This window comes from Oscarella lobularis, chromosome 15, assembly GCF_947507565.1.
Source record: "Oscarella lobularis chromosome 15, ooOscLobu1.1, whole genome shotgun sequence".
NCBI classification, from domain to species: Eukaryota; Metazoa; Porifera; class Homoscleromorpha; order Homosclerophorida; family Oscarellidae; genus Oscarella; species Oscarella lobularis.
Window position 1 is genome coordinate 2,020,464 of NC_089189.1, and position 20,809 is coordinate 2,041,272.

The window sequence follows — 20,809 nt, forward strand, 5'->3', positions numbered from 1 at the left end:
AAACTACGTAGATTCAAAAGGATCGGATGCTAAGCCCTTCCGCTGCACCGACAAGGTTTTAATTCCGGTGACAGACGTCGATGCGTACCCGGCCCTCCCAAAAAAAGAGGACGCCATATCGATGCAGGCAGAGCCCATCTAACGTATGCGCATATCGATGCAGGCAGAGCCCATCTAACGTATGCGCCGCTTTGCACTTCTGAGTTGACAAATGCAATTTCTTGTTTAGTGCCCCAGTCTGCCGCGTTCTGCGGAGTTCGTAGAGACAACAGTAAATCTTCGCCCAAAGGCTACAGTACAATCATGTACTTATTGCTCATACATTTCGTTTTACCTCAAGTGTATCAATACTTAGCTAACATATTTAATTAATTGTGCCTAAAGTATTGACATTCTCTCTGAATAGAAACGAGACAGGTCTGATAAACTATTGAAACCTTACTATGTCGCGACATACATACTTTTAGTTGCTGCGCCTTGCCTGATGTGGACAAGTATGGCGCGCCGATTCTGCACAGCGAAATAATGCATGTATGACACAGAGCATGATGGCAATCATGATACCATGATTGCGTACTGTAACCTCGCGCCCTGCCACTCTAATTGATGAGATTGTAGGCGTGGAACAATCATGCAGTCGGCCAGATGTCTTTAGGAGCTGAGCTATTTCGGGTAGGATAGGATACTAAACACTTCCACTTTTCCGGTTGACAGGAATCGACGCCTAGCAGGAACTTCCTAGGGATATATAAGAGAGAAGTCGCAGGAAGAGTCCATATCTCAAGTAAGCGCGGCGCGCCAATGTATTGTCTCCGACTCGTTTATCCGTTAATGCTCTGGTCTGCCTTTTTCTGTGGCGTTTTTGGAGAAACGACAGAGAGTCATCAGTGGAAGACGACGTTTGGAAAATGCTCACGATGGAACATAAATCAGCCTGAGACAAAATTTATATACCATGGTCTATACGAGAACGCCCTACCTCGACACACGTCGACTTACAAACGAAACGCGACGTGGTCTCACGCCAAAACTCGCCTTCTCTTCGTCGACTTGCACGGCGTTTCGTGGATTTTCTGCCCAAGGACAGGTTCGTGGACAAGGCTTCTCGGAGACGAACGCAAAGCTTCGATAACCCATTTTTGCCAATTGTACGGAAACTCGTTTACCAGTCTTTGCGAAACTCGAGTTGTTGCGTTTGCGGGAGCTCGAGAAAAGGAGGAGGCATCTAACGAAGCGTGGTTGTTCAACGGCCCCAGCGAAGAGTGGACTCATCTAACGTTCACGACAGACGTTCCTCCGGCTCGCCTTGGTCACAAGGCGTTCGCTCACAACCGAAACGAAAGCACGTGCCAGTGCAAAGAGTCGCTATTTATCTATGGCGGCACATCGTCTACACCGCGTCACCTTCTACAGGATTTCTGGGAGCTGCAGTGTGTAGACGATAGCAATCAGGAGAACATGAAATATCGCTGGGTCAAAATTAACACCCATTTGGGGCCACTAGTTCGATATCCATCGAACGATCTACTTCCATTCTCAGTGAATCAAACGCACATTTATTGGCTAACGCTGAGAAACCAAAGCGTGTGGATTTTTGACGTAACCACGAAAGTTTGGTCTTCCAAAGCAATTGAATTTGCTTGCCCATTATACGATAGCATAATACAGCTGGAAAGATTCGAGACAAGCCCAGAGTCAGAAGAAACAGTTTACGTCAAAGAAGATAGGTTTCTTCTTTTCAAAGTGGGCGCCGAATGGCTGGGAGTGTTCAACGTAAATCAAAGTCGATTTCAATGCCAAGGTCTTTACACGCCTTCAAAATTCCTCAGCATCTACATTACGGTAATAGAAAGTGAATTACTAATTCTTAAGTTTGACCAGGGGAGCATACAAATATTGAAAGTGGCAATGAAAGAGTTCCTTCAGGTTTTTGAAAAAAGAAACGTTTCAGCGTCAGGTCTTAAAATCAAGAGCACTGCATTCGTTAAAAGGTTTCCTCAACTGCAATGGAATGCCAAATTGGTCAGTATCAGCGACACTATTTGGTATCTAATGCAAGAAAATCAACGAAAGTTAGATATGTGGCGAATTGAACTAGATTCTCTTATGTGGACGTTGTACGACCCCGATCAGATTCCAGGAATAAATCAGGTAATGATTAACTCTACCAACGACTCCATGTGCAGGAGCTTCGGCTCTTTCGAAAGATGCTATCGCGCGACAACGTTCGAAGCAGCGTATTCAGTGACAAAAACTAAAGACGTCGCTTTCTTTGGCAGTAGTCACGGATTTCAAGATTATGGCCGCGACGATCTTTGGATCTATAGAGTGAAACAAAGACAATGGTCAATAGTTGTCTCTGACGGATTCGCTCCACAAAAACTAACTTCGTACGCAACAATGGCTTCGATGAGTAACGGATCGCTGCTTTTATTCGGTGGCATAGACAGAAGAAACAGCTCTCTGTGGATGGTAACGATCGATTTTCAACGAATGAATGCAACATGGAAAAAACTTTGCTGCGACGGTAACAAGCAGATGCCACAGTCGACGAATCGACTACATCAATGGTCAAGCACATTCTGGAATAACACTTTGTTTGTGTACTTTGGTCATAAGATAAACGAGTATATACTCAAAAGAGATGGTAGTACGTTGTACCAGTTATTTGCCCCTGCGGATTGCAATTGGAATATGTATCATGCGAATATTGGCAGCGGCAATCTAACGTGGCAGATAAAAGAAATGCCGCCGAGAAATACATGCGGGTGGTCGAGTCTGGCGTACGGCCGCTTTGCTTTTAAAGAAGACAAATACTACTATCTTGTGGCAGACCTAAGCAAAGCAACATGGAAATATAAAATCGCGAAGCCGCTCTCTGAAAGTTTGCGTAATATAATAGTCGGCAGCGACAGCAAACTATTTACGGTCAGAACATCGTTGACACAAGGAGGAAAAAGATCTGTAATTTTAAGCATAAGAAGCGTCGAACTTACAAAGTGCAAACCAGGAATGTATAGTCCTGAATATAGTTTCTATGAGTGTCGCTCCTGTCCAAAGGGACAGTATAGCGATAAATACGGAGCGGTTAACTGCAGCGACTGTCCAAATGGTTTAACCACGTCGACGGGCTCAATATCAATAAAAAATTGCACGTGTGCCCCCAACACGTGCATTCACGGAACATGCATCATTCAAACCGAATACACGACAATCTGCGTTTGCAACGCCGGATTTACGGGAAAAGGGTGCGAAACACCGACCATGTATCTCATAGGTATTGGAACAGTAGTCGGACTTCTACTCGTCTTCACGTTCTATTACTGCGTGAAGCGCGTGAAAAAGCATCAAAAAGTGGCCCAGTACACGAGAGTCGAATTGGAGATAGCCGAGCAAACAGTAGAACAGTTGTCAAACATTTGGTCAGTCGACACTGACGAAGTCAAATTCAAGCGTGTGATTGGACAAGGAGCGTTTGGCGACGTGTGGACCGCTGAATATCGCGATCAAACTGTAGCCGTCAAAATTCTCAAAATAAAAGCGGAAGACTGCACCGACGAACAACTACAGGAATTCAAGGACGAAAGCGATTTGCTTCGGTCGATTTTTCACGCAAACATTGTTCGCTTCATAGGCACTGGAAAGACGGATGAAAACAAGCCGTTCATCGTTTTGGAATACATGGAGAGAGGATCAGTGCGAAACGAGTTGGACAGCAAATACGCCCATCAGCCAATGAAAGTCTCTTTTCAAGTGAGATACGGCCTGGACGCGGCGAAGGGAATGCGCCATCTGCATCGCATCAATCGCATGCATCGCGATCTCAAGTGCGACAACCTTCTCATCAACGACAAAGGAACGGTTAAAGTCGCCGATTTGGGTTGCACGAAAATTGCACCGAAGATCAGCGACGATAGCGAGGCTCGTGGATCGCGCGCCGTGGGTACAGCGCTGTTTAGAGCTCCCGAAATAATTCTCGGCGAAGCGTACAACGTCGCCGTTGACGTTTACAGCTACGGGATAACATTGTGGGAAATCATGACGGCGAAGTATCCGTATTTCGAAAAATTCGAGCAAAAGCTAACGGTGCACGACATTACTGATCTAGTGGTTACCAGTGGTATGCGGCCGGAATTTCCCGTTCATTGCATGGAGGATTTGAAAAAGCTCGCCATATCATGCTGGAATGAGAATCCGTTTGAACGACCAACGTTTGAAGAGATCGTTCCAAAGCTGGAAGGAATTGTCACAGGTAAGAAAGTTGAAAACGATAAATAATCAAGCAAAGTAAGATCCCTGTAGAACTGATTGAATGCGAAAAAGATCTATAGCTGAAACTGGGAACTCAACTTGGTAGTGAGTCACATCTATTTGTTCAGTCCGTTTGTCCAATAACTGTCCGAGGTGTTCCACTGAACTGATTTGATGGTACTGTAAAAGTGATGTTGTACTGTGTTACATCTGTTCGTTTTGTTCGTGCGTCAGTCATTAGTCTCTGTGCGTCTGTACTTGTCTGATTTGTTTTGAATTTGGTAGGGTACGTGTCATATCTCTTTGTTCAGTCCGTACGTCTATAGTCAGTCTGTCGGTCTATACGCAAATTAAGTAGAAATTTTGTCATTTAAAGCGTTTTCGAGATAAGGAATCGATCTACCTCGAGAGAAGTCTATCCGCGGTGAACTTCAGTAACAAACGAGGCAACGAAGATGCTAAGCTAAAAACGGATCATGGCCTCAAAATAAATACGCGATATGGACGTCCGCAGAAAAGGCAGCCTTGGAGCATTACAGCCAGTGACGCCAACGTTCTCGAGTCAGCTTTCGGAGAATGACTTCGTTAATTTATTTATGCTTGAGTGGAGTGATATGATATACAGACAGCCCTTGATCTTCGAGGAGCACAGCAGGGCTGTTCACTAAGCACCAAGCAGACTTATCTCAACGCTACCTTAAGGCTTTGTTTCATCGACAAAGTTAGTGCGGAAGTTTGACGTCAAGGCTGAGACATCATCGTCCCAGAAAAAGAACGCACCCCGACATAAGGCCTTTATACTAAATGGGGTCCCTACAGTGTACTACTACATATGACATCTGTCTCTATCTAGCCAATTCAGCGTCATTTTTCTCGTGCAGCGAAAAGGGTAGAGTGTGCGACTACTCGTACCTGTACGGTGACTTTCTCATTCTGCCGTACGTGTACGTGTTCTCGATCTGCATCGGCCAAAATTTATCGATAGGGTCGACGGCGTCTCTCTGTACGCCAGAAACTTCACCTTTGTTGTGATTCACCCCGAACGTGTTTCGCGTCCAACGCTCGACTTGCTTGAAGCAATGGATTCGAGTCACCCGTCCAACGGGGAGTCTAATTCAGCACTTTTCGAACTTTTTCCTCTTGGGAAACAACCATGATGGCGTAAGGGCGACCTTAGATCGGCATGGAAGACTCGATCGTGCTCGATTCTCTCGATACAAACGGATACGGAAAGGAATAGAGACCAGCAATACGGGATGTCGCCCGTCCCGTATAAAAAACGCATCAGAGACTAATTTCTCTAGCCTCGCGTAGCCAGGCCCTTCTCCCCTCCCGTGGACATACGGGAGAGCAGGGAGAAGGGCCTGGCTACGCGAGGCTAGAGTTTCTCCTCGAACAAGGATATATACGAAATAAATAATAAAAAAATTGAATGCGCGCACGTAGGTGAAGCGAGTTACTGCTATATGGCTGCGAAAGTTGAGTCAACAGGATATACTGTACATGTACAGTACTTAATTAATTCCGGGAGAGATGTTTAGGAAGACAGTTTATCTATAAAGTCGCTCGAGACAAACAGGTCCAAATTGTGCGCTAGTACGTGTGCGAGAAACTGCATTAGCAGAGAAAGGAATGGCATACCGGACGACCGACGGACTAGACTCTACTCCAACAGCACTCCTTTATCTGTCATTTTGAAACCTCGTAAAAAAACAAACCGGAGTCTGAACCTAACTGAAGAAAGTTGAAAAGCAACGTCGATTAAGAGACGCCAAATTTGTCCTGTCTAATAATATTTCTTTGCGCGAGAGGGTGAAACGATTTCACCTCAAGACAAAGAAATAATGTCGCTACCAATAGCTCACCTTTCTCGACATTAATTAATCAGCTTTTTGACAGACTAAACGAAAAGAAACAGAGAAAGGCAGGGTACAATAACGAGAAATAGTCACGTCTAGAAGACTGCCGTAGCTTCGTCTTCCGTCGTGGTGGGAGGCATGACGGCATCCAGATCATCATACACCGGATTATCAAACATGGGATTTTGCGTCACCGCCGACATGGGGCGTGGATAACCGACACCGGGGACACCTAAACCCATTGACGGCTTCTCTTGATAATCAAATATGGGCGCTTCATCTGATGGCCGAAATCTTTGGATCGTCAAATGTTAGAGAATTTCACATGGGAGTATGAAATATTTCTCTTACCCGCCCTCCTTCGCTTTGCACCAACATCTGCACAGAATGACGACAAGTACAAGTATGATGAGCCCAACTCCCGCTCCGACGGCAATGTAAATAATGAGAACGTTGACCCCTTTGCCTTTGGAATTTTCCAACGTGGTAATAACGGTTTCATCTAGAAATCGAACATAGACGCGAACATTAGGAGGAAAGTAATTCTAGAACTTTTCCTACTCAACATTGCCGTCTTACCGTAAACGCAGTTGCCTGAATTCTTTGCCGAAGTGCAGTAGCACGTCTCTTTCTTCGCAACCGTTACGTAGCATTCGCCAGACTCGCAAGGAGCGCTGCACTTCAAAAGAGCTAAACACGTACAAAAAATTTACGAAATTTCAGTCGAACGACACATGCTTCATCATACTGGCTGAAAAATTCGTCGGCTGACTCTGCGGACCTCTTCCGGCCACCGTGGCAGCTGAAATCGTCGCGACGTACTCTTTTCCCTCTTCGAGGTCGTACACGGAATACTCTCGTCGATCAGCGGAAATCGAATGCTCCTCTTCGTATGTAATACTCGCGCTCTCCGCATTAGATTCGCCGGCGTGCGACAGCTTTAGTATGTATCCGGCTATAATTCCCTGGCGCTCGGGTTTCGGCGGAGGAGTCCAGTAAATAACGCCAGATGTGTCGGAAACCACTACAACGTCAGTAATGCTCGGAGAACCAGTGGGAGCTAAAGAGAGAGAGAAAAAAGAGAATCACGTTGCAAAATAAAATAATTAATCGAGAGGCTTCAGAAATATGGACAAAATCAACTAACTGGTTAAGTGAGATTAAGTTAAAAGGTCAAACGATTGTCAATTATGCAGGGCTCTTGCTGCTTGGTCCAGACAGAATTTTGGGTCGGCCAATCGTTAGACGACACATGTCAAGCGTTTGTTTGTCGAGAGTATATAGTTACGGTATCTAACGCCAGATAGCAAGTCTAGCCCAACAGTTAAATGAGACAGCGTATATGCACGTGTAAAGGTCTGATGCGGTTCTGGTCCCCACTAGGAACGATGGAGAGATAGCGTATGGGTTCAGTGGCTTCTAACCTGTTTCTGTCGTCTCGATTTTCGAGGTCACAACTGGGCCGCATGAAAAAAAATCATCCCTGCTCGTGCAAGCTTTCAGACTAAAGGAGTAATTGCGAAATCCGTCGAGCCCTGTCACGGTCACTTCGCGTCTCCCTTCCTGACCGTCGTTGGACAAGAGGTCTGGAAATTGAACGTAGCCGGGCGCAGGCGACGCAACGGGTTGCCTCCCGCTGCCTTCCGGCGTGTATTGAAGATCGTAACCTTTGATAACGCCGTTTCGATCTCTGAGAAAAGGCGGCTCCCACTTCAGTGTCACCGTGACGGCACCATTCTTTTCTCTCGCCGATGAGAGGCTAAAATTCCGCACAGCATTGGACGGAGCTATGAAACTCGAATTATATTAACGCGTTATAGTCTCTTGCTTCATGTTTACCAGATTCCATTGTTTTGACTACGATTGAGGTTTTCGCCCCTATTCCTATTACCGTTTCAGATTCCAGGGTCATTTGGTACTGAGTGAAGGGATGAAGGTCCAACAAATGAACGAGATCCTGATCGGCTTCAAGCGCGTACGTCTTTCCGTACAAAACGCTCGTGAGATCGACAGCACTAGTCATGTCTGCGCGAAGATATCCGACGTCGACGATAGTCAAATGGTATCCAATAAGAATTCCGTTTGGCTCGTCGGGATGATCCCACGTTAGAATAGCGTCAGTCGTTCCGACCGTTTGAATGGTAAAAGCACCAGGAGCCTCGGGAGCTGAAATAATCAAATAGAGTCTTTTTATAACTTGAATTTAACGACATCGATTGCAAATGAAATTATCGTTAAATTCAATAGCAACTGCATAGTTCTTACTATCTTCGTCGGTGCGGACCGTAGATGCTGCCGTCCACGAGCTAACAAGCATATTTCCATCTTCCGCTCGTGTAACCACTCGAACCCATACATGGTAGTCTGTCCACCTAGAATATAATAGAAATTTCCCCAGCAGGACATGAGTACAAAAAACTATGCTCTACTTCGATAAATCGGTTAAATTAAACGATGTTGCGTTGATCACAAGAGGGACGAGTGCGCTGCTGTGATTCGCAGGCGCGTACTGAATCTGAAAACCGTAAAATATCCCGTTGACGTCGACGTCCGCCGGAGGCAACCATTCAACGTAAATAGACGTCGAACTCGTACTGTTCGCCCACACGTCGAGCGGAGGATAACTCAGACCTTTGAAAAAAAAAGAAAAAAATTTAATGATAACACAAAAGCTCATAGAGACTTACTTGCTATTGTTCTCCGTTCCGTCTCGACAAACGGTCCCGGTCCCGCGCTCGTGTAGGCGCGAATTTTGACGCGATAAACGACGAACTCTTCGAGGTTGTCGAGAATCGAATTGCTCGTCTCGCTGCTCACGTTAAAGACGTCGCTGAAATTTCCGTACTCCGTTTTGCTATAGTGAATTTCGTAGAACGTTAGAAGACCGTTGATCGACTGAACAGGCGGCGGAGCCCAGGAAATATTGATCGTAGTAGACGATTCGCTGACAACCGATATCAGAACAGGTGCTTCATTCGGTTCTAGAATAAATAACGGTACGGTATCTGTGTGCTGTATGGGGAATGCGTGTACCTGACTCAAACGTCTTGACGACGACTTTGTCGCTTCGAGGTCCCATTCCTGCTACAGTCTCACCGGCGACAGACAGAGAGTAAAGAGCAAATTCGTTCAAGTTCTCGACAACGAAGCTCTGATCACGTGTGGAAGCACGTCCGTTATACGAACTGTTCCAGTAGAAAACAGTGTAGCTGAGTAAGAGACCGTTGAGTATTGCCGGCGGCTGCCAATCGACTCTTATTGACGTTGCTGATAGGACAGAGACGAGAAAGTCTTCCGGGGCAGTTGGTACTAAATTTCGAATATCGATATTATGAATTTCAGCTCAAATGAATATATATACCATCTTCGTGTGTAAGCACTACAAGAGGCTCGTATGGCCCTTTCGGACCCATTCCTCCACCCGTCCTAGCTGCGACAGATACCGTGTAGTTCGTATAGGGAACTAGGTTCGTCAGCAATGCCGACGAATAGTTTTGATTATAGGATAGATGATTTTCGTGGTCGGCGTCAGTGGCGAAGAAGACGTCGTAACCAGTCAGAATTCCGGGAACGGCATCACTTGAAGGCTCGACCCACTTCAGTTCGATCTCGTTGGGAGAAAGAGCCACAGCGGTGATATTGAGTGGGGGAGTCAAAGGAGCTAAAAACGGTTTGAATACATGCGTTCTGTGTATCTTGATTGCGTACGAGCTTGGCCTGTCTTCATCACTATGAAAGCGCTTCCTGGACTTTGACCAATCTGGTTTATAGCGTAGACGCGAATTTCATAATCTGTGTGAGGAGCCAACGTCGTGAAATTGTACTGTCGATCCAAAGAGTTGACGGAAACGTAAAGAACATTTCCCGAATTCAGAATCGAATAAGAAATCCTATAGCCAGTTAAAACACCGTTTATATCTTCAGGTGCAGGACCCTATGGAAAGAAATTAGAAAAAATGTCTATATGAGGAGGATATGCTCACCTTCCACTGGATGAAAATACTCTGTGATCCATGAGCTCGTGCTTGGCTAACTGTTGGCGAGGAAGAAGGGTCTATACGTAAGTATTAGTGAAATTCAGTCAATTTCAAGAGATCTTACAAGATGCTTGCGTTCGAACAGACACGGCTGACGAATTAGCTCCCCAAAGATCGTTTCCCACTGGTTCTTCCGTTTTGGCCTTAATCGCGAACCGATAGACGCGATACGGAAGAAGCCCGGTGACGCTGGTTGAAACGCTCGTCCCGTTGACGAGTTTGAAAAACGTTTGCCGTCTGCCGAACGATTCGTCTCGGTAGGAAATAGAGTACGCGGTGATGATTCCGTTTGCAGGCGACGGCACTCTCCACGAGAGGGAGACCGAGTCAGAGGCGGCGGAGACAGACGTCAGCATTCGCGGAGCAGTAGGCGCTAAAAATGAACCGGGGTTAGAAAAGGAAAAATACAAAAAAGCGCATTAGAAATTATGGTAACACGTTAAAGTTTTACTACCTGCTTGGAGTGTTTTTGTCGAAGCCATTGCACTGTAGAGACCAGCTCCGATCTTGTTCCTCGCCCCAACACGAACGTTATAGATGGTGTAAGGGTTTAAACTGGATATTATAGTAGCGAATGTCGACGACGACAAGGGTATGGGTGCTTTCGCCCATTGACCATTTAGAGAAGTAGTATACTGTAAATCGTAGCCGGTAAGAGGCGTATAGCCGTCGAACGACGGCAAACTCCACGAGACTTCAATATCCCAGGCAGATAGCACGATTAGAGACGGTTTAGCCATCCGGTTGGGCACCACTAAAACGAATACAACGTACAAAGAATACGAACGTTTAGAGGAGAAAATTAAGACCTTGTTGGATCAAAGTGAAACTGGTATCGTCTTTTCCGGCTCGGTTCATAGCCACGCATTTATAGCTACCTTCGTTCTTATTCCCGAATTCGTTGAACGTCAAAAACGAGGTGCCAGTTACTGAATCATACGTTTGATATACTGCACTGCTCGGTGTGGCGTTCACTATCGTTTGACCGTAATACCACGTCACCCGAGGAACTGGATCGCCCTTCGCCGGATAGCACGCGAGCGTCAACGGATCATCTCCGCTAGACTGTGAAATTCCTGCAGCGTAGGCAACCAAGTTACCTCCGCTTCTTTGCTCAGTTCGGTCAGACGCCGTCAAATTTAGAGCTAACTTCGGAACCACTAAAGAATTATTTAAATTAAATTAAATCAATTAAATCAGTATTTTAATTAATTAATTATTTAAATAAGTAAAAGAAATGTAACCAGTATTTACGGCAGTACGATTGCGATACATAGGCGTACGTGCACGCGAGCCCCACTTTTGTAGACAGAGGAAAGGAGCCTACTCTATAAACAAAGACACCCTATGGGTTTTACCTTCCGAACTGGAACCCGTTACAGCTTGCGAAAACTACATCTAATACATACGTACGTACGTAGGGTCGTAGCTGCTAGACTTACCGTCACATGTCGGTAGACTGTTGGTCCAATCGACCTTCACGGGATTCTGACTCGTCTCAACGCACTGAGTAGTCAAGCGCCCAACCAATGCTCGTCCTAGCGCGCACGTAAAGCTCAACGTCGTTCCGTAGACAAAATTAGACAAAACCGGCTGCCGGAACCCGTGTAAAGGCGCTCCAATAGCAGAGCAATAGAGAGCTAGACAGTTGCATTAGATAGTCGCTGTAGTGTACACATCGCAGAGTCTCACCGTCGCATAGAGTAGGTATGCTGCTCCATTGGCCGTTCGCTTGACACTGACGCGACGAGGGTCCGACCAGACTGTGGCCACTGTTGCACTGAAACGATGCCACCGAACCATAGGTTGTATTCAAAACGGTGACCCGGCCGTTTGCGGGAGACTTCACAACTCCACAGTCAACGACTAGTGAAAGAAAGAATGAGAAAATTTGGAGAAACTGTGTCTACAGTACTTTTGCAGTGGGTTGCTGCTCCAGTCCAAGAGCCGTCAGCTTGGCACGTTCGTCGACTCGAGCCAAACAAGCTGAATCCTTTTCGACACGATAGAATGACGGAGGAGCCATAGGTCGTTGCACCGGAGATACTTCCGAAAATAGGAGCCGGCAATTGGCCGCAGTCAACAACTGGACAGAAAAAACGGCTATAGTAAGTCTGGTGATCAGAGACAATAATTAAATACTTTTGCAGACAGTTGGAGAGCCACTCCATTGGCCGCTTGCTTGGCATGTTCGCTTTGCTGAACCTCCAATGTTATATCCAACATTGCAGCTGAGAGAGACAGTAGAAAGGTAAACCGTTGATTGTCCGGTCATTTGACCGTTTTGCAATGCCGATAATTGTCCGCAATCAATAACTGTGTTAATTAAATAAACATGTTGCAGATGTAATTCAATTAAAATACACATGCTCTCTACTCACTTGTGCAACGAGCAGCCGTTCCACTCCAGTAGACACTTCCGTCCGGTTTGGCTAAACAAGAACGAGTTCGCGATCCAGACGTCACGTTGTAGCCAGCATTGCAAACGTATATCATAGTCATTCCATGTGCCGAACTGCCTCCTGTAACTTTTCCGTTTGGAGGATCAGAAAGCAGACTACAGTGCTGAACTAATAGAAAAAAAATAATAATTAGGTCAGAAAATTCTCAGATGAGGTTAGTCAAGAAGAGGGAAGACGTGTATGTAAAAGCTATATAGCCCCCTATAGAAAGGTGACCCAAACCTCTGTAGTCTATATCATGCACTGACGTGAGCAAGTGGGCTGAGAGCCGCTCCACGTTCCGTCGTTTTGACACGTTCTCGAACTCGAACCGTAAAGTTTATAGCCAGTCTTGCAGCCAAACTTCACCACTGATCCGTATATAGTACCACTGCCAGTTCTCACGCCGTTGATCACGGACGACAAAGCCGGACAGTAAACCTCTGCAAAAAAAGTAAAATTGCTTATATATAATACACGTGCGTCTCTCTATTCACGTTTGCATGAGACAGGCTGGCCGCTCCACGTGCCATTCGCTTGACACGTGCGACTCTTCGATCCTTGCAGGGTGAAGCCTTTGACGCACGCAAATGCCGTCGTAGAGGCGTACGTCGAGAGACTGCCGTGCATTTCACCGTTGCTCGGAGCCGAAAGACTACCGCAGTCCACAACTAAAGGAAGTAGAATCAGAACGAACGATCAAAACAAAAACGCCGCACTTAAGCACGAAGGCTGCGTGCCGCTCCAGGTGCCGTCAGATTGGCACGTGCGAGATGACGAGCCCGAGCGAACGTAGCCAAGTGAGCACTGAAATGAGATTCTTGCTCCGTACGTCGTTCGGGAGCCGGTCTTGGTGCCGTGAGCCGGTGCCGCTAAAGCACCGCAGTCAACAACTAAGACAAGAAAAAAATCTAGTATTTAAAATTTAATAAATTGGCGACGTTCTTACGAGAACATTTGGGCTGAGTGCCGCTCCACTTTCCCGAGCTCTGGCACGTTCTAGACGCGGATCCAATGAGAACGTACCCTTGAGAGCAAGTGAAAGAGACGATTGCTCCGAAAGACGTCGAAGTTCCTGTTTTGACTGCATTGCTAGGAGTTGACAGGCCACCGCAGTTAACGACTAAAGAGGAGTCACTGAAAAGGAGAGAGGACACAAGATAGCGACTTTACTCGTGCACGTGGGCTGCGTTCCGCTCCACGATCCTGACAACTGACATGTTCACGTTGTGGATCCCGATAGGGTGTAGCCTTTGCTGCACGTAAAGGAGACGGCCGTTCCAGCGCTGACAGACGTCGATGACATGTGACCGTGACTCAGAGGAGCAAGGGCTGGACACCTAGTAGCTAAAATGATGCAGTTAGCCACCTTCTTTATATGTATAGACAACGACAGAACACTCACAAAAAATACAGTATGTACAAACATACATAGACGATATGCGTGCACGTTGTCTTACGTGTGCAAACGGGTTGAGTTCCAGTCCAGTCTCCACTTGCCGAGCACGAGCGACTCGACGAACCGGACAGCGTGTAGCCCGATTTGCAGGAGAACTTCACAACAGATCCATACGTCACCGACGTGCCCGTCTTGACTCCATTGAGAGGAGTCGAAAGCGATGCACAAGTGACGACTTAGAGAGGAGAATTTAGATCTTGAAGCCTACGCGTGTGTGAATGCTACGTACCAATGCACGACGCTGCGGATCCAGTCCACGAGCCGCTGATCTGGCACGAGCGAGACGACGAGCCGACGAGTCTGTAGCCAACGGAACAAGAAAACGTCACCGTCGTTCCAACGGTTCGACTGGACGTCGATATGGATCCAAAGCTGGGTCTCGACAGCGAAGGACAGTAGATACCTGCACGTAATTAGAACTAGAAATGATGCGTGGCATTGACATCGTTCTCACGATTGCACGTCGGTTGGGATCCGCTCCACTGGCCGTTGGACGCGCAGGATCGTGACGACGAACCGGAGAGGCTGTATCCGGCATTGCAACTGAAGCGTATTGTCGCTCCATAGAGAGTCGAACTTCCCGAGAAGCTACCATATGAAGGAGCAGGCAGCGAACCACAGTCAACAGCTACACAAAGAAACAATAAAATATAAGTAATATAGATTACTTTTATACCGTTGCACGTTGGCTGAGTTCCTGACCAAGTGCCGTCGATCTGACAAGTACGCCGACTCGACCCGCTCAGCGTGTAGCCCAACGAGCACGAGAACGAGACTGACGCTCCGAGAGCCGTGGAGCTTCCCGATTTCGAGCCGTGCACGGGAGTAGCCAAAGCGACGCACGGTCTCGATACACCTGGAACACGTAAAATGAAACTGAAATTTTCGTTTTGTACAAAGCAATGATCCGACCTTGGCAAACGACTCCAGCATCTTCGCCGTGGACACAGTTATGATTACCCCAAGAGCTCGCCCTACAAGATGCGAGTGTCTGCTCTGATCCTGAACAGGCGACGTTATCAAGCCAAATCGTGCCGGATCCTCGACCAAAAAAGGCGCAGCATTTGGCCGCCGTCGCCGAACCGTAGCCCAATTGACGACACACGACGTGGGCGTCGTTCAAACTCCAGCCGTCGTCGCACACCGTTCCCCACACGTTGTTGTGAAATATTTCGACGCGACCTTCGTAAATCGACGTGCCGCCAACTAATCTCACTTGGTCACTGTTGCAGACGACGCCGGCGTCTTCGCTGTGAGCGCAGTTATGAGAACCCCAGCCTCTGTGGGAACATCGGTCCAAACTCGTCTCCGATCCAGAACATCTCACATCATCAAGCCAAATCGTTCCCGAGCCGCGTCCAAAATACGCTCTGCTTCTGTACGTATAAGCGGACGTTTGAAAAAGTTGACGGCAAACGACATTTGCATCGTTTCTGTCCCAATAATCGTCGCAAACGGTTCCCCACGTAGAGCCATAGTAGATTTCGACGCGACCTTCGTAGCGCGTCGAGCCGCCAACCAAACGAAGAGCTACAGAAAAGAAAAAGAAAACAATGCGTGGGATTATAGGCCGACACGCCTATGCATGCATGTATGCAGGTATGCAAGTCCCCCGCAGGGATTCGTCCCCCCGAACCCTCACTTCTTCCTTTTGGGACTTACGTGATTGGGAGAGCACTTGGCCTATCGAGTGCTGCAGTAGCAAGAGTAGAGCAGCAAAGAACATTATGAGACAAACGTATTAGCTGCCTTTATCCTTGCAATCAAAAGGAAGAGTGGGATTAGTAAAGTATACATATATGTACGTGTACTTACAATACACTTACTTGTACGTATTCTATAAGGTTTTGGCCAGACCTTTTATGCCGGTTCCTTCGCGAGAAATCGCCGCACCAAAGGTGACTCACACCTATGCTTGGATGCTGTTGATAGGACGAATGACGATAATCTCGTTTGATCATCTCGTGAGCAATTTCGCGATTCGCAGCCGTGTCGCCAGCGCTCCCACATGCGACGCCTACGCGTGCGTAAGAGGAATAACTTTACTGAGTTGTGCTAAAGAGGCTTGGCACCGTCTGAGATATCGTGGGTCCTGTTGGAGAGCCTCGCTTCGCTGTTTGCACACAGTAGCCTTCTGTAGAACACAGAAAACATACACCGTCGATTGAAATGTCCAATTTGAGTGTGCTAGAGCAGATATCGCTTCGTTCTTTCAAACCACGTGATTCTACTGCGACGCCCGGATGGTTCGTTCTTTCGCGATTTGCGACGTAGACTCTGTTTTTGCCGGTTGCGTCGAGATAAGCTAGCTAGTTTATCTCGACACAACCACGTCCGACTTTACCGCTTCACCTTTTGCCTGCGTTTGCGCTAACGATAATAGTCAGTTTCCGGAAGATGAAAAAGAAATTTGCGGTACGAGGTGGCATAAAATTTAATTAGGATGCTGTTATTATTACGATCGAGCATGTACTGATTAGGTAGCCGCATCTCCCAGTGGTATACTAGTAGACTCGTAATGACACAAAATTTTTCATCTAAAAACAATTCGTACATGAGGCGTCGGACATTGGAATTAACATCCAAACGACAGAGAAACAGAAACATCAATCTAAAGTAGCCTGGCCAGACCTAAGAATCGACTTTCATTTAGATCGAAATTTCATTTCGGAAAACTTGAGGGGCTCGACTTTCCAACCGCGCCACGCTATTGCAGTCAGTGGATCCGTACGGTGATACCCACTGTTTAGACTCGAACCATAGCAAGTGTTTGTATAGTCTTGGTACCACCAAGCACCGTAGTGGTTAATAGCGCAGTTTTCGCTCGGAGTAGGACCATTGTTTTGGTCTTTCGTCGAAAACTTTATCCCATTGTGATGAAAGAGCGAGTCGCCAACACTTTCATTTTTACTGTTGAACCCGCTAACACCAAGAACGTACTTGGCACTTTCGTCACCCACGCTAAAATTGGCGTATTTTACATGCTCTCTATTTCCTTGCGCATCTCCAAGGTCGACCCTTAGCTCATTTCCGGTCGGACTAAGACTGAGTAGCCAGTGTATGTAATCGAAACCTAACCAGAATTCGACATATAAGTTGCCGAACCCGCGCTTGTAGTCGTTCCACTCGCGATAGAAATCGACGGATCCGTCTTGTCGTCGTTGAAAGACGGTCCATCCGCCTCCATCCGTATCCATGTCGCAGTAGACTCGAACGGTTTGCGTCGAGTTCGACAAAATGACGTCGTAGATTCCGCTTTGCGCTTGACTGTTTCTTCCGTAAAGACAAGAGCAGGTGCACGACTCGTTGAGAAGTAGCCACTCGTTGATGACTAAAATAAACGATGGCTGTTTTGACAATGCTCGAGTTTGTTGTTTAGGTGTTAAAATACCTGGCGTTTCTCCAGGCTCGCCTTTCTGATAAAATGCGGGTTTAGCTTAGGCTTCCTATAGGAAGAAAAGTTTCGCGGTACCTGCCCTTTGGGTCCTTCCGGTCCCACTTCTCCCTGCATACGCAAACGGTCTCACGTGAATGGACGCGGTAATGCAAGACAAACCTACCTTTGGTCCGGCATCTCCCATTTGTCCTTTCTAGAGGAACTAGAGTGTTAAGGCTGCATGTAGCGACTACTATTCATTAGAGCAAACCTCTCCTTTGGTGTCGTTTATGTAGAGGTCTAAAGGAAGGCAGACGGTTGGCCCTGACGACGGAAGGATGGCCGTATTTCGGCAAGTGTCGCTGCTTCCTGCCCATTCGAATGTCAAGCAAAAGGTAGCAAGGAAGAAGAAACGCATCCCGAGCGTTCTTCTAGACTTCTTCGTAGAAATGACACGGTCTCCAAATCCCGTTTATTTGTACAGTAACCGTAAACCTCACGGTCTCACGGGTGCGTGTGTCAGAGCACGCGTCGAAAGACTGATACAACAGCGAGGCACGTTAGGAGGCGGGCCACGTAAGCAAATGCATGCATGACCAATCAAAAAAAGGTTCTACATTTGGTACAGCTAGGGCTTCAACAGGCGCGCAGATTCCTCGTCAAAGAGAGCTGAAGGCTTCCTTCGAGTAAAAATATCGATTTGAATCCGTATATAGAACAGACACAGCGTATAGAAATTACTCTATACTAGAACAATCGATTAATTGCGTCCGCCTCAGCCCTGGGTAGAAAGGTCACACAGACACTTCCATTCAATTTCAAGCATCCAGGCACGTCCCATCGGACGAAGAGAAAGGATTGAAACTCGGAGACACAATTGCATTGTTTCTCACGATGAAGCAGGCGCTTTTGCTTTTAGGCACCTTCCTGACCATATCAGGCAGTCGCTACTACGAATACGAGAACTTTTACATTTCGGACAGCGCATTGGATTTGTTTTCTGCGCGGAAATGTCTCAACTGGAACGGTAAGAGACGTTGAAAAAAAGAACGGATCGCTATATAACTCTTTCTATCGCAGATCCTCGGGTACTAACGGCCAACTTCACTCTCAGTGGATGGCCATGGAATCCTTCTAAAGGCGAAATGCGCGCCGACTTTGAAATCCATGCAAGTAAATGGCAGACCTTTCGAAAATAATGCAGCATGCTTTGCATGTACTTTTTTGCATGAACTCAGAAAAAGACGTTCAACTGGCCAACATTGAGGCTAACGGTCGTTTGGTGTTCCGGAATGGATACATCCAAAACATTACTTATGTTCTGAAGTACTGTCTATACACGGATTTTTGTCTCGTCGAGGCAAACAGTAGGCCTTTTCCAACAAAGCGCTCTTAAAACTACTACAACGAGAACGCTTTAGAATCAACAACAAATCATTTATCATGGCCGAAAGAAGTCATTCTAGAGTACGCCTCTTTCACGGTAACGATTTGACTAACGAAAACTAGTTTTGCGTCTTATGCTACACAATAGAGCTACATCGAGTGTACGGCCAAATTGATGACTATTCAAGACGAAGTGGTCGCATGCATTCACGTGTCTGCTAACGTAACACGTATAAAGGCTTTCGCAGAAAACTGAAAGAAGCCCGGGCAAACTTCTCTAGAGCTCTTAAGTGACGCGAACTGTTGGTGCATGTGATTCCCATGCGGATGTGTTGTATGGAAGCCTGTTTCTGTTTTCACGATTCAGTTCCGGCTTTCTACTTCCAACTTCGGCTTCAGTTACGAGAACAATAGTCTGCTTTAAGCACTAGACAACAATAGCTAGATCAGTTCAGACGCTCTGTCGCCGTGCTACACTCAAGTGCAGATGCTCTTTCTTAGTCTCCTATATCTTTGGTGTCTTCTAAGCACAACTGGAACGGCTGCTCAACCGCAAGCGGACGTGCCGTGCTCGCGTTGCTTGTGGTTGGAAACAACAAGGAAAATAGACTGTGCAAGCAAGAAACTAAGACGTCTGCCTCCTGCTTCCTGCTTTCCAGACAGCGCTATTTCCTTGTAACAAAACGCTTTATTTATAATAGCGACTATTAGACGAATTCTCGTCTGTTTCTGCAGCGTTTTCGCCTTCAATCAAATTCGAAATGTAGACTCGAGGTATTTTCTCTATTTTTCAAACTTGAGTGCGATGTAAGTTCGTGCGTTCTCTGGGGATTGCAACAATGGTCAGTGAAAAATTTTAGAAATGGCGCAAACAACGAAGTGAGAGAGCCTTTTCTTCTACCAGGCAAACTTAAGATCATGTAACGTAAACCATACTATGCACTACGGGCGTAAATCTCATAAGGCGACTATCCTTGAAAAGAAATTTGAGTTCCAACAAAATACGGTCAACGCTTGGATTCTTTCAAAACAGTACAACGTATTCGTCTCTAAGAACTATGTACAGTGCGCTTTCTAGCCAATCGTTTGAATATCTGCATGCAGAAAGAATGTCAATTTCAAAATAATACCTGTAACATGCAGATTTACAAACGATTGGCCACGCATTTCCCCTGCATGCCTATATAGAAACTCTATTTTATAGCACTCTTTCCGACAACAAACTCAACTTCTTGCCTCAGCGAGCTTTCGCAGGCCTGCCAAGTTTGCTCTTTTTGTCAGTTTGCATGATACTATACACATATATACAAGGAACTATAGAAACGATTCATGTCACAGAGCTTTGAATTTCAACAAAATTGAATTTATGGAGCCCAGCGCTTTGATCAATCTTCCGCGTTTGCAAAAGATGTACGAAAAAACTAAAAATTCTCTACGAATCTTCGATTTTCTTGTATAGCAGCCTGGAGGGCAACGCTATCAACAACATCAGTAAGAGCTCCTTTTCTAACTTGGAAAACTTATCAGTTCTGTACGAATTGTTCGCATAATTTCAAACCATGCCCATAAGCATGTATTTTAACAAGGATACTAACATCGAATAAAATATCTCACTTGCAATCGAGATTTTTAGACTTGCCATCCTTGGCTTCATTGTAAGCCGCTACAACCGACATGTCAATTCGTTTTAATGAATGAATTTACGCTCTTAGATACCTAGCAAACAACATGATCCGAACCGTTAGCCCTACGGCATTCCAGTCTCTACCGTATTTACGTCAATTGTAAGTCAACGTTATTGGACCTTTCATTTTTATTGCTAATATTCAGCATCACGGTTAGGACATTGTCTTCTAATTTTATTCAGAGCATCGAAAACAACACGTTCGCGTTCCAAAAAGGGCCGCCTTCATTTTTCCTGTATCGAATCGCTTGATCACTTAGTTTCAAAATAGCTAAATAATTTTTTCGAAGCAGTGATTTATCACAAAACAGACTCA

The 20,809-nt window shown here is 46.2% G+C and overlaps 5 protein-coding genes across 6 annotated transcripts; 3 read left to right on the forward strand and 2 right to left on the reverse strand.

Annotated features, from left to right (window-relative positions):
• Window positions 1–831: 831 nt before the first annotated feature.
• Window positions 832–4,098, forward strand: LOC136196295 (uncharacterized; the record flags this gene model as incomplete). The annotated part of the gene is made up of 1 exon (XM_065985817.1): window positions 832–4,098. A coding segment is annotated over exon 1 (3,267 nt), but the record flags the coding sequence as incomplete, so codon positions are not given.
• A 2,014-nt stretch (window positions 4,099–6,112) lies between these two features.
• Window positions 6,113–16,261, reverse strand: LOC136196296 (uncharacterized). Its single transcript, XM_065985818.1, has 34 exons — window positions 16,120–16,261; window positions 15,874–16,064; window positions 15,710–15,803; window positions 14,960–15,577; window positions 14,724–14,903; window positions 14,502–14,675; window positions 14,277–14,450; window positions 14,049–14,222; window positions 13,815–13,935; window positions 13,538–13,725; window positions 13,308–13,481; window positions 13,086–13,259; window positions 12,858–13,031; window positions 12,529–12,717; window positions 12,290–12,463; window positions 12,063–12,233; window positions 11,840–12,013; window positions 11,590–11,787; window positions 10,957–11,307; window positions 10,602–10,901; window positions 10,212–10,520; window positions 10,094–10,164; window positions 9,819–10,044; window positions 9,472–9,771; window positions 9,144–9,419; window positions 8,798–9,091; window positions 8,540–8,741; window positions 8,376–8,482; window positions 7,950–8,276; window positions 7,535–7,897; window positions 6,859–7,170; window positions 6,690–6,800; window positions 6,462–6,612; window positions 6,113–6,404 (listed from the first exon to the last, which is right to left on the reverse strand). Exons 3-34 carry the CDS (start codon window positions 15,771–15,773, stop codon window positions 6,206–6,208), a joined length of 7,020 nt encoding a protein of 2,339 aa, XP_065841890.1. The 5' UTR covers window positions 15,774–15,803; window positions 15,874–16,064; window positions 16,120–16,261; the 3' UTR covers window positions 6,113–6,205.
• Window positions 16,262–16,602: 341 nt separating this feature from the next.
• LOC136195816 (ficolin-2-like) lies at window positions 16,603–17,809 on the reverse strand. Its single transcript, XM_065985279.1, has 5 exons — window positions 17,695–17,809; window positions 17,608–17,637; window positions 17,520–17,552; window positions 17,439–17,463; window positions 16,603–17,378 (listed from the first exon to the last, which is right to left on the reverse strand). Exons 2-5 carry the CDS (start codon window positions 17,626–17,628, stop codon window positions 16,693–16,695), a joined length of 765 nt encoding a protein of 254 aa, XP_065841351.1. The 5' UTR covers window positions 17,629–17,637; window positions 17,695–17,809; the 3' UTR covers window positions 16,603–16,692.
• A 257-nt stretch (window positions 17,810–18,066) lies between these two features.
• On the forward strand, window positions 18,067–19,171 carry LOC136195817 (uncharacterized). 2 transcript variants are annotated; one of them, XM_065985281.1, is made up of 6 exons: window positions 18,067–18,109; window positions 18,175–18,450; window positions 18,504–18,596; window positions 18,662–18,790; window positions 18,845–18,906; window positions 18,958–19,171. In XM_065985281.1, exons 2-6 carry the CDS (start codon window positions 18,318–18,320, stop codon window positions 19,063–19,065), a joined length of 525 nt encoding a protein of 174 aa, XP_065841353.1. In that variant the 5' UTR covers window positions 18,067–18,109; window positions 18,175–18,317; the 3' UTR covers window positions 19,066–19,171. The 2 variants fall into 2 exon arrangements, with proteins under 2 accessions (XP_065841353.1, XP_065841352.1); XM_065985280.1 differs by lacking the exon at window positions 18,067–18,109 and having other exon boundaries at window positions 18,160–18,450.
• A 125-nt stretch (window positions 19,172–19,296) lies between these two features.
• Window positions 19,297–20,791, forward strand: LOC136196297 (leucine-rich repeat-containing protein let-4-like). The gene is made up of 10 exons (XM_065985819.1): window positions 19,297–19,484; window positions 19,545–19,616; window positions 19,670–19,729; window positions 19,792–19,869; window positions 20,014–20,085; window positions 20,148–20,219; window positions 20,269–20,340; window positions 20,396–20,464; window positions 20,522–20,593; window positions 20,652–20,791. Exons 1-10 carry the CDS (start codon window positions 19,297–19,299, stop codon window positions 20,743–20,745), a joined length of 849 nt encoding a protein of 282 aa, XP_065841891.1. The 3' UTR covers window positions 20,746–20,791.
• Window positions 20,792–20,809: the final 18 nt, after the last annotated feature.

What these genes read in the sequence shown, in the direction of transcription:
- LOC136196296 (XM_065985818.1), bottom strand. Translation starts at nt 15,773, where the DNA reads ATGTTCTTTGCTGCTCTACTCTTGCTACTGCAGCACTCGATAGGCCAA. An exon ending in AGCAGCAACCCACTGCAAAA is followed by an intron (nt 12,014 to 12,062) that starts GTACTGTAGACA and finishes TTCTTTCACTAG; the next exon opens with TCGTTGACTGTGGAGTTGTG. An exon ending in AATCGAGACGACAGAAACAG is followed by an intron (nt 7,171 to 7,534) that starts GTTAGAAGCCAC and finishes CTCTCTCTTTAG; the next exon opens with CTCCCACTGGTTCTCCGAGC.
- LOC136195816 (XM_065985279.1), bottom strand. Translation starts at nt 17,628, where the DNA reads ATGGGAGATGCCGGACCAAAG. An exon ending in TGGGAGATGCCGGACCAAAG is followed by an intron (nt 17,553 to 17,607) that starts GTAGGTTTGTCT and finishes TTGCGTATGCAG; the next exon opens with GGAGAAGTGGGACCGGAAGG. An exon ending in CGGAAGGACCCAAAGGGCAG is followed by an intron (nt 17,464 to 17,519) that starts GTACCGCGAAAC and finishes GCATTTTATCAG; the next exon opens with AAAGGCGAGCCTGGAGAAAC.
- LOC136195817 (XM_065985281.1), top strand. Translation starts at nt 18,318, where the DNA reads ATGAAGCAGGCGCTTTTGCTTTTAGGCACCTTCCTGACCATATCAGGC. An exon ending in GAAATGTCTCAACTGGAACG is followed by an intron (nt 18,451 to 18,503) that starts GTAAGAGACGTT and finishes TTTCTATCGCAG; the next exon opens with ATCCTCGGGTACTAACGGCC. An exon ending in CGACTTTGAAATCCATGCAA is followed by an intron (nt 18,597 to 18,661) that starts GTAAATGGCAGA and finishes GCATGAACTCAG; the next exon opens with AAAAAGACGTTCAACTGGCC.
- LOC136196297 (XM_065985819.1), top strand. Translation starts at nt 19,297, where the DNA reads ATGCTCTTTCTTAGTCTCCTATATCTTTGGTGTCTTCTAAGCACAACT. An exon ending in TTTTCAAACTTGAGTGCGAT is followed by an intron (nt 19,617 to 19,669) that starts GTAAGTTCGTGC and finishes GAAAAATTTTAG; the next exon opens with AAATGGCGCAAACAACGAAG. An exon ending in TTGCCATCCTTGGCTTCATT is followed by an intron (nt 20,465 to 20,521) that starts GTAAGCCGCTAC and finishes TTACGCTCTTAG; the next exon opens with ATACCTAGCAAACAACATGA.